General features: G+C 57.5%; 1 protein-coding gene across 1 annotated transcript in view; it reads right to left on the bottom strand.

Moving 5' to 3' along the window:
* The window catches only part of TRPV3 (transient receptor potential cation channel, subfamily V, member 3), a 53,092-nt gene extending 50,603 nt beyond the window's left edge, over positions 1–2,489 (bottom strand). The window contains exon 1 of the mRNA XM_011947510.1: positions 2,371–2,489. Within this exon, the coding sequence (XP_011802900.1) occupies positions 2,371–2,489 (119 nt within the window). The remainder of the gene's footprint in view (positions 1–2,370) is intronic.
* Between the last annotated feature and the right edge of the window lie 7,877 nt (positions 2,490–10,366).

The following is a 10,366-nucleotide window of genomic DNA, read 5'->3' as shown; positions in this document are numbered from 1 at the left end:
CCGGCTAGTTTTTTGTATTTTTTAGTAGAGACGGGGTTTCACTGTGTTAGCCAGGATGGTCTCGATCTCCTGACCTTGTGATCCACCCATCTCGGCCTCCCAAAGTGCTGGGATTACAGGCTTGAGCCACTGTGCCCGGCCTATTCTTATATTTTCTGTTTCTCTCTAGGCCCAAGTCCCCTACTCAGTTCTGAGGGGGATGCCCAAACCTTCTCATGAGGGTCCTCAGAGAGCCTTTGGGGCAGAGGAGTGGACACCAATTCAGGAGACGCATCAAGGTCAGCCCTTGGCTGGGCTGAGGAGGCTTTGCAGAACTAAGCCTGGAGCTAAGTCTATGAATGGGGGGATGGGCTCAGAGCAGGTAGCTTGATGGGTCCTGCTGAGGAAAGAACCTGGGATTCTCCCAAACTCTGTCCTCAATTTTTTCCCGAGGTCCAAACCTCCCCTGGAAAAGTGAGAACGGCGGGGAAGTGGGAGGACAGCCAGGGAGGTGGTCCTTGCCTGCTTAGCTCAGGGATGTCTCAGCCCTTCCCTGGACAAGTCCACCCAGACCCAGGCTGCCCCCTTGGCCCCACACGACACCTGTCTGGCTCCACTTCCACCAGTTTTCCCTCTTGCATTCTAAGATGGGGCCTCCACCCGGGTGTCCCTCAGGCACCTCTTACCCAACATTTCACAACTGAATTTGGCTCATTCCTCCTGACCTGGATCTTCTCCTCTGGTGCACCATGTCAGAGACGGCCCCGGCATCCCTCCAGGCCCACCCACCGGGATTCTTCCTTCTCCCTTACCTCCCATGCCTGGTCCTGCAGACCCTACGATACTGACACCCCTCTATGCTGTCCCCTCCTCTTTATTCCTGACCACCCAGGCTCACACATCACCACCTATCACCTGGGCTTCCCAAAGGCCTCCTCATGGTCTCCCTGCCGTCAGCCTCTCCTCCAATCCATCATCCACGCAGATCCCCCACAGTCACCTCTCCAAAAGGCACATCTCACCATGCCCTCCCTCCCACAAAAAATCCCTCCATGGCTCCCCACTGCCTTCAGGATTGTCCAATTTCCTTGACTGACCACCAAGGAAGTCAAGGGGACTCATCTCCCCAAAGACTCCTCTACTGCCCAGCGTTTCAGCTACACCAGACTCCTCACCTCGGTGCCCCCACCCTGAGCCACTGCTCCTATGTCTCTCTGCCCCAGATGTACTTTTCCTTCCTCTCCACATCTTCTCTAGCACCACCTCCTCCAGGAAGTCCCCTGAGACTGCCTACAGGATCAGAATAACCTGCCGCTCTTCAGGCCCCACGGAGCTAGTTCACCACTCTCTGGTGGCTTCCCACTCTCTCCTCGACTCCCCTTTCACCAGACTGTGAGCAGGCGTGGCCATTTTTCTCTCCATGTCCCAAGCTCGTTATCCTGAGCCCAACCCTGGGGCTGGTACACAGGACACCTCAGTGATTATAGCTCCAACTAACAGAGGGGAAGCACCAGGCTCAACCCTGGCCCAAAGTGGGCCTGGGATACAGGCAGAGGAGGCAGGGCCACCCTGGGTTCAAGGGACGCACAGACGAAGTGGGCTGGGGGGACAGCTTGAGAGGCACCGAATCAGCTGGGGGTGCAGAATCTACAATGGAGGCAGCAGAGGGGCGGAACGGGTGACCCTAGAGAGGCCCTTTCTCTGCTCCAGGCCTCCTCCATGTCCCCAGCCAAGAAGTAAAGCTGATCATTCCAGCCCGGCCCAGTTCCCAGGGACCCCGTGGAGTGATGGGGATAATGACGATGGTGAGGGTCGCAGAACACTCTCAATGCCAGCACGTGCTGAGCTCGGACCGCGTGCCAGGCGCCACACTGAGCCCTTTGCTGACTTGATCCCAATTAACCGTCATCCTATCGCTGGTGCCACTGCCGGTGTCCCCATTCCAAAGGTGGAGTTCAAGAGCTTGAATAACCCGGCTGGGCGCGCGGTGGATGGAAAGCAATTGGTGTGTGCGGAAAATGTGCCCGGCAGAGCGTCCAGGTCACCTGGAACTTCCACCCAGCATTCTGCTCCTCATCTCAAGGATGGCCCCAGCCATTCCTCACCTCCCTCAGGAGCCCTCCTGATGGCTCCTGCCTCAGCACCCCCAATCCCTCCAAGCAGGCTTCCCTAATTGTGCCAGTCACACTGACCACCACAGCTCAGCCCCCTGAGTGTGCTGTGCTCCCCCCAGCACCATCCCCCAGTCATACCTCGCCAGGCACCGGGTCACCCCAGGCGAGACTGAGAGTCTCAGGTCTCCCCAAGGCAAGGGCTCCCTGGGGGTTGCCAGGCCCCCCGCTCATGCCCCTCACAGTGCCGCGGTCCCAGTCCCGAGCCCTCCGGACCCACCTCTTCTTTGTGGGGGTGATCTCCGCCGCCCTCTTCTCTGGCAGGACGGCAGGGTTCCCACTGGGGGCGGCAACTCTCTTGCCCATGAGAGGCACCGTCTCCTTGGGGTGGGCGTTCATGGCTGGAATACAACCACAGGGCAGATGCTCAGGCCGAGGGGACGGGGGAGCTTCAGGGAGTTTAGGATCCCCGTGTGGCTGTATCCAGCTCCCGTTCATACTCCCTGGGACAAGAAGCTCACTCCTCCCTTCCCAGGTCACCAACCCTTCTTCAAGGACACAGAAGCTGTCCCCAAAGCTTCCCCAGCTGCCTGCTCTAGCACCCCTGAGGCTATGGTCCTAGGAGAGCCCAGGAAGGTGTCCCAGTAGAGACCACCATGCCCCGATCCTCTCTCACGACATCATCTCAGCCGACCAGTCCCCAGGCAGACTCCTGGGCACCAGCTGTTTTCTCGAGGTCCCTCTCCGATTTCGTGATGAGCAGCCCTCAAACAGTTCTGACCTCAGCAGAGCAAGAGTATCACCTCCTTTGCTCTAGATGTTATGCTCCTAGTAACACATCCTCACGCTCCTCGGGTGTTTAGGATTCCTCAGTGTCCAGGTGGTCTCTGCAGCCAACACACCGATCATCTCCCCCGTCCTCCCAAAGCTGCGTGTAACCTGCTTATGGCTGCCCGTCCATTAGACTCCCCTCCCACCTGCAGGGAGCAGCTGAGTCCCCTTACCCCAGGCGGGGGAGGCCGACCCCCTGTCCAGACCTGCTTTACTGATGCTCAGAGTGGGCTGGGCACGGTGCTGAGCCCCAAGGGGTGTGGGGATTGGGGAAGGGGGACTGATACATCTTCCAAGAAGACCAGGACAGACTGTACAGGCTGCTGTGTGGAGGAAGGACAAGCCAGGCGGAGGGCACGGCCTGGGAGGGTCAGGAGTAGCAGGAGTGGCCGGAGCTGCTGTGGCCAGAGAACCTGGGAGCTCACGGGGACCCTGGCAACGAAAGCCGTGTGGGCAGGCTGGGCCCTGTGGAGTCCTTGCACACCGCATAAGAGCTGTGGCTTTAGCCGGGCACGGTGGCTCACATCTCTAATCCCAGCACTTTGGGAGGCCAAGGTGGGCAGATTGCCTGAGCTTAGGAGCTCAAGACCAACCTGGGCAACATGGTGAAACTCTGTCTCTACTAAAACACAAAAAATTAGCCGGGCACGGTGGTGCACACCTGTAGGCCCAGATACTCAGGAGGCTGAGGCAGGAGAATCGCTTGAACCCAGGAGGCGGAGGTTGGGCTGAGGCAGGAGAATCACTTGAACCCAGGAGGCGGAGGTTGCAGTGAGCCGAGATCTGGCTACTGCGCTCCAGCCTGGGCAACAGAGCAAGACTCCGTCTCAAAAAAATGAATAAAAAATAAAGTTTTTATTAAACATAAAGAGCTATGGCTGACCCCCGGGGGCAGCTGGGAGTTGGGTGCTGCGTTGCGGGGTGGGGGAAACCAGAAGCCAGGGGCCAGGAGGAGGCTGCTGCAGGGGCCATAGGGACGGGGAAGGAGGCCAGCTGGCCACAGAGGGAGGACATGGGCTGGGAAAGGGTTGTGTGGACAGGTGGTGACTGTGCAGTCAGGGGGTGCCACTCTCAGCTTGAGTCACCCTCAGGGGACTCCCCCAGAGGCACATAGGTGGGGGCAGGAAGATGGATTTCTGTAAGAAGAACCCAGCTGGGTGGGGTGGAGCTGGGGCCACTGGTGATCCTACCCCAATAGGAAAGCTTCCTGGAGGAAGTTTCCGGAACCAGATGTCATCAGGCTGGAGAGAGTCCCCCGCCCTCCAACTCAAAGGGAGCAGGCTCAATATTGGCAAGGCATCAGAGAGGGACAGCTTTGGCCCCGGAGCGTAGGAACCTTGAGGCCAGGCAGGTGGAGCGGCCCCCTGAGAGGGACTCCCAGGCTCCCGGCCTTCCCATGTCCAGTCACGGCCTGATGAGGACGGGCAGCCTTTTTGGCTTTCCCCATCCACACGTGGCCTTTGGTGAACTAAAAGGCTGGGAGGCACCGAGCATGAAGGAGACAGATGAAGGGTGCATCTCACCCCTCCCAGGGCCTCTGTTTTCCTTTCTGAGAAGCGGGCTGAATGGTCCCCAAGGACTCTGTGGTCCCGAGAGCTGGTTGCTCTCTGCCTTCCCTGGGCCTGAGAATGTGGCCCGCCATGGGCCTCTGGGGCAGGAGAGGCTCAGGGAACTCCGGACTAGGGCCGCAGCAGCTATATTAGCTCCCTGAGTCACCCCATAAACCCCACGTTCTCACCTGCTGGACTGTCTTGTTGCCCTGGCCCTCCCTCTCTCTCCCAATCCCTGACACTGATTGACATGGTCTTTCCTGGGCGACAGACCAGGCCGTGGAGCCACAGCTGCTGACTCAGCACCCGGGAGATGCCTGGGCCCCATCCCTCTCCCGCGGTGGGGGCACCACCTCCCATCCTGAACTCCCATCACACTCCTGCCCCAGAAAGCCGCCTCCCTGGGCCAGCCTGGGGAGGCAGGAGCCTCTCCTCTGACCCTCAGCAGTGGTGAGATTGAGATGTCCCTCCCCAGGATTCCCAAACCTCAGGGAAATGTTCCTGAGTCTGTAAGGACCTGTATTCTCACACGTCCCTCCAGCCAAGAGCGCACGGCCTTGCTTTCCTCGCTGCGGCCCAAGCTCCTTCCAACCCTCCTCCCAAGGCCTATTGGCCAAGGGCAGACATGGCCCAGAGGACCTCTGAGGGCCACGCTCCGGGCTCCCCAGGGACCTTGGAGATGACCAGCTGCGTTGTGCAGGGAAGACTCACCTGGTTCTGGGTGGTCGTGGCAACCCTTGCTCTGAGATCACCGCAGGTCTGGGGCCCGAGGCCCCTGGGTGGGACTGTGGCTGAGGCGGTGGAAAGCTCTCATTGCAGGCAGAGGGATGGCTGGAATGAGGCATCAGAGGCAGAACTGGCTGGGCCACCTGCCCTCGGCGCCAGGCAGGCCACGCCCACCAGCCACAGCTGCATTGCCTGCCCGCCCGCCCACGTGGCCCGTGTGAATCACCCCCACACCCACACAGCAGCCTCACCCCCACCGGGGAAAGGGCAGGGGAGGCTGCAGGTGCCAAGGTCGAAGTTATGGGTCAACTCCTCCCTCTCTGGCATTCCATGCTGGGCAGGGACTTCCCATCTCAGGCCTCAGTTTTCCCAACTAGGAAATGGGAATCTTAACACCCACTTTCCAAGGCTGCTGTGAAGCGCCCAAGAGATCACAGAGGCGGGAGGGCTTAGTGAAGGGCCAAGTGCTCTGCTCTGTCCCCCGGGAGGGAACAGCACAGCCCAGGCCTGGCCTGGTTGACCTCAGCGCTGCCAGCCCCAAGACTTGGCACTTGTTCTCAAACGTCGGTTCCTGGGATGAGGTCTCTCGGGGACAAAATTCCCCATTTAATACTTCCCACCAACAGTCACACATCATAGGCCTTAGTGTCAGCCTCACCCCTTCCCGGCTGAATGAGCCTAGCAGGTCATTTCTCCGAGCCTCAGTCTCCTCATCTGTGAAACGTGCTTCATAAACCCACTTTGCAAGGTTATCGTGAGGCTTCAACAAGTGCCAGTAGAAAGGGCCAGAACGAGGCCCAGGGCACGGCAAGCACTCAGTAAACAATGTCAGCCCTTAGCTGTGATTGCTTTTGTCATCTCAGTGTATTCTCCCAGCAACTGCCCGGGCTGCCTTTCTCCAAGGCCAGGGCATCGCGGGAGGAATCGCTGCCCTCTCTCCTGGCCCAGGCTGCCACTGTGAAGTGGGCGGAGCGAGGTCAGGACGGCCCTGTGTGCCTCGTCACTCAGGAGCTGCACAGCTGCTCCTCGGGGCGAGATGCAGACAAGACACGCTGGGACAGAGCAGGAAGTCTCTGCGGATGAGGCCGGAGCTGGCGCCTGATGGGCAGGGAAATCCCCAGCTGTGAACCTCTCACTCCTTCATCATCACAACCTGCCTGGCCTGGGGAGGAGGCAGGAGGCAGGTGAGGCTTCTAGGCCATGGGAGAGCAGGACCCGTGGCCGGTAAGGGGCAGACCAGACTTGCAGGTGTGGGTGAAGCGGGAGACCGCTTCTGCAGTTGACGTCAGGGGGTCCTGAAGTTCCCACTCACAATTTGAAATCTCACGGCTGTGCCTGAAACTCCACCGGTAAAGCCCGACCTGGGGTTCAGCACAGCCTCCCGCCACTTGCTCACTCGCCGTCTCCCGACCCAGCCCCGCGCCCCCCGGCGTGCCTCTGGCGGCTCAGACGCCAGGGGAGGAGGCTGCTGCCAAATGTCAGTGCTTCCATGTTCATAGCTTTTCTCAGATGGCAGGTGGGAGCTGGTGAAAAAAGCCCCTGTCTCCCACCCAGAAGTGTGCCCTGTGCCCAGCAAGGAAGAAGGGGACCCCCACTCTGCTCTGAGAGGCAGCAGGAGCCAGGTCACCCAGTGGAGTCACAGTCACTGCTTAGGAAGCCCGAGCCCATCCCAATCCCACCCCAAACACACGGAAGCAGCGGCTTCGGCCCCTTACGTGGTCTGTATTCAACCCCATTTAACCCAGAACCTCGTGAGAGCCCATGGGAGAGGCCGTGGCAGGGACGCAGGTGGATGATGAGGGATTCAAAACTGGAGAAGGCCGTGTCCACCCTCGGGGAACGCGTGGGCCACAGGGACACAGGCTCAGGCAGGAACCATGACCCACCAGGCGGGGCATCAGGACAAAATGGGCTGAGACCCCCAAGGCGGCAGGAAGTCCCTCTGACAGGGTGTAGGGGATGGGTCTGGGAAAGAGGGCGCATCTGCCTGGACTTGGAAGGAGGGAGGAAGCCACAAGAGAAAGCCACGCCCACAGAGGCTCAGAGGCCAGGACCACGGCATGCTCAAGGAGCGGTGTGAGAGGCTTGGGCGACACACAGACCCAGAGGGCTGAGCAGAGACGGGGCCACAGAGCCAGGCTGCAGCCCACTGAGTGACTCCAGGCCGCTGGGTGGGGGGTTCTGTCCTGTGTTTGGGGTCCACACAGCAGCCACAGGAGTGTGCAGCCATGAGTCTCACTCTGCAGGCGCCCAACTAGCATGGCCCGCCCTGTCTTGGCCAGCTCACAGCGACCTTTAGTGCCCATGCCCAGCCACCCCAATGCCTGGGAGCCTGGAGGGATGAAGGAGCCGCCCCCCCACAGTGTCCGACTCCTCACTCTTGGTGACAGCCATAAGCCACGCTGTGCCCACCTTTCATGGTGATCGCACATCCTTCTCTGGCAGTGGATGGAACACACAGAGCCTGGAGAGGCGACAGTCCCGAGAAGGAAACTTCCCAATGGGCACAACCAGGGGCGATGGGGCCGGGGCCTGGGGTGGGAGGCAGGCGGGGAGAGCGAGAGGGCAGCCTCCAGATATTCCTGCCCCAACTCCGCTCTCCTGAGGTCTGATTTTCAGACAGCCCCGAGGTGCTCATGGGTGCCCAGCCTGCCAGATGAGCTCAGAGTGGAAGCCTTAGCCAGCAGCGTCTATCTGCATGATGCAGGGCTGTCCTCTGCCTCTGTAAAGCACCCCACAGAGGACACACGAGGCGTCACTGAACAGGCCCCCTCTGCCTCCCAAAACTCCCAAGCCCTGCAGACACGAAGCCCAAGCAACAAGCCCACAAGTTCCACCCGCACAGGGGGAGAAGGAAAAGGGGGTCTCTGTAGGGCAGGGGCAAGCAAGGAGGGGCCGGCCCCCTCACACACTCTAGGAAATGCCCTACTTGGTGCAGTGAGGAAGGAGAGCGGGAGCCAGGTAGACCTCCAACACCAGCCTCCTGCCCGAGCAGGCTGACCCGGACGATGGCCGGGAGAGGGTCCTGGCAGCCACCACTGTTCTTGAGCCAGGAGAGCTCAGCAGCCGCCCACAGTGGATTCTGGGTTGTGGCTCATCCTGCTTCCAGGTGACAGTGGGAAGGACATGAAGACAGAGATAGCAGGAGACTTGACAGTTGCCAAGAGAGTGGGTTATAAGTGTTCTCATCACACCAAAGAGTGAGGTGCTGTATGTGTGAGACAGCTGGATTCGGCCACCCACACTGTATACATGTATCAAAACATCATGTCGGCCGGGCACGGTGGCTCATGCCTGTAATCCCAGCACTTTGGGAGGCCGAGGCGGGTGGATCACAAGGTCAGGAGATCAAGACCACAGTGAAACCCCGTCTCTACTAAAAACACAAAAAATTAGCCGGGTGCGGTGGCGGGCGCCTGTAGTCCCAGCTACTCTGGAGGTTAAGGCAGGAGAATGGCGTGAACCCAGGAGGCGGAGCTTGCAGTGAGCCGTGATCGCGCCACTGCACTCCAGCCTGGGCGACAGAGCGAGACTCCGTCTCAAAAAAAAAAAAAAAAAAAATCATGTCGTATGTTAATACATACAATTTCATTTGTCCATTAAAAATCAACTTCAAAAAGCATAAATATATAAATCAAGAGCATGATGTAAAGCATTTTTTTTGTTTCATTCCCATTTTTACCATTTTGTTTTATGAGAGCATTAGTAAAGAAAAAGAACGGAGGCTGGGCGCAGTGGCTCACGCCTGTACTCCTAGGACTTTGGGAGGCTGAGGTGGGTGGATCACCTGAGGCTAGGAGTTCAAGACCAGCCTGGCCAACATGGTGAAACCCCACCTCTACTGAAAACACAAAATTAGCCGGGTGTGGTGCTGCACACCTGTAGTCCCAGCTATTCGGGAGGCTGAGGCAGGAGAATTGCTTGAACCCAGGAGGCAGAGGTTGCAGTGAGCCACCTCTGTGCCACCATGCAGCCTGGGCAACAAAGCGAGACTCCGTCTCAAAAAAGAAAAGAAAAGAAAAAGAAAAAGAATGGAAAAGTGAAAAGGAATATGATCAAAACAAAAATATCACATGCTATAGTGTAAATGCATACAACGTATTGGTCAATGCTATTAACTTTAAATTAAACACAGAGACAGAAAAAAGAGAAAAGATAAAATGACCACTACGTATTTTTTATAATGGCCCAAATCCAAAATGTGAACAGCACCAAATGCTGATGAGGACGTGGAGCCACAGGAACTCTCGGTCATCACCAGTGGGAACATAAAATGATGCAGCCACTTTGGTGGTTTCTTACAAAACTAAACATACTCTTAACATTCAATCCAGCAATCACACTCTTTGGTGTTTACTCAAAGAAGCTGAAAACGTATGCCCACACAAAAATTGCCCATGGATATTTAGAGCAACTTTACTCATAACTGCCAAAACTTGGAAGCAACCAAAATGTCCTTCAGTAGGTGAATGGATAAAGAGTGGTACATTCAGCCAGGCGCGGTGGCTCACGCCTGTAATCCCAGCACTTTGGGAGGCCGAGGAGGGCAGATCATGAGGTCAGGAGATCGAAACCATCCTGGCTAACACGGTGAAACCCTGTCTCTACTAAAAATGCAAAAAAAAAAAATTAGCCAGGCGCGGTGGCAGGTGCCTGTAGTCCCAGCTACTCAGGAGGCTGAGGCAGGAGAATGGCATGAACTCAGAAGGCGGAGTTTGCAGTGATACAAGACGGTGCCACCAGACTCCAGCCTGGGAGACAGAGCGAGACTCTTGTCTCAAAAGAAAGGAAGAGTGGTACATCCAATAGAATGGAGTGTTACCCTCCAATGAAAGAAATGAGCTCTCATGCCATGAAAAGACATGGAGGAAACTCTAATGGATAATACTAAGTAAAACAAATCAATCTGAAAAGGCTACGACGATGCCAACTACATGACATGCTGGGAGAGGCAGAAGCACGGAGGCAGTGAAAGATCAGTGGTTGGCCAGGCACGGCGGCTTACATCTGTAATCCCAGCATTTGAGGAGGCCAAGGCAGGCGGATTGATTGAGGCCAGGAATTCAAGACCTGGGCAACATGACGAAAGCCCATCTCTACAAAAAATACAAAAATGAGCCAGGCACGGTGGCTCTCACCTGTAGCCCCAGCTACTCAGGAGGCTGAGGC

Source organism: Colobus angolensis, unplaced genomic scaffold (assembly GCF_000951035.1).
Source record: "Colobus angolensis palliatus isolate OR3802 unplaced genomic scaffold, Cang.pa_1.0 Scaffold267, whole genome shotgun sequence".
Lineage (NCBI taxonomy): Eukaryota > Metazoa > Chordata > Mammalia > Primates > Cercopithecidae > Colobus > Colobus angolensis.
This window is presented reverse-complemented; position numbering and strand designations above follow the sequence as displayed.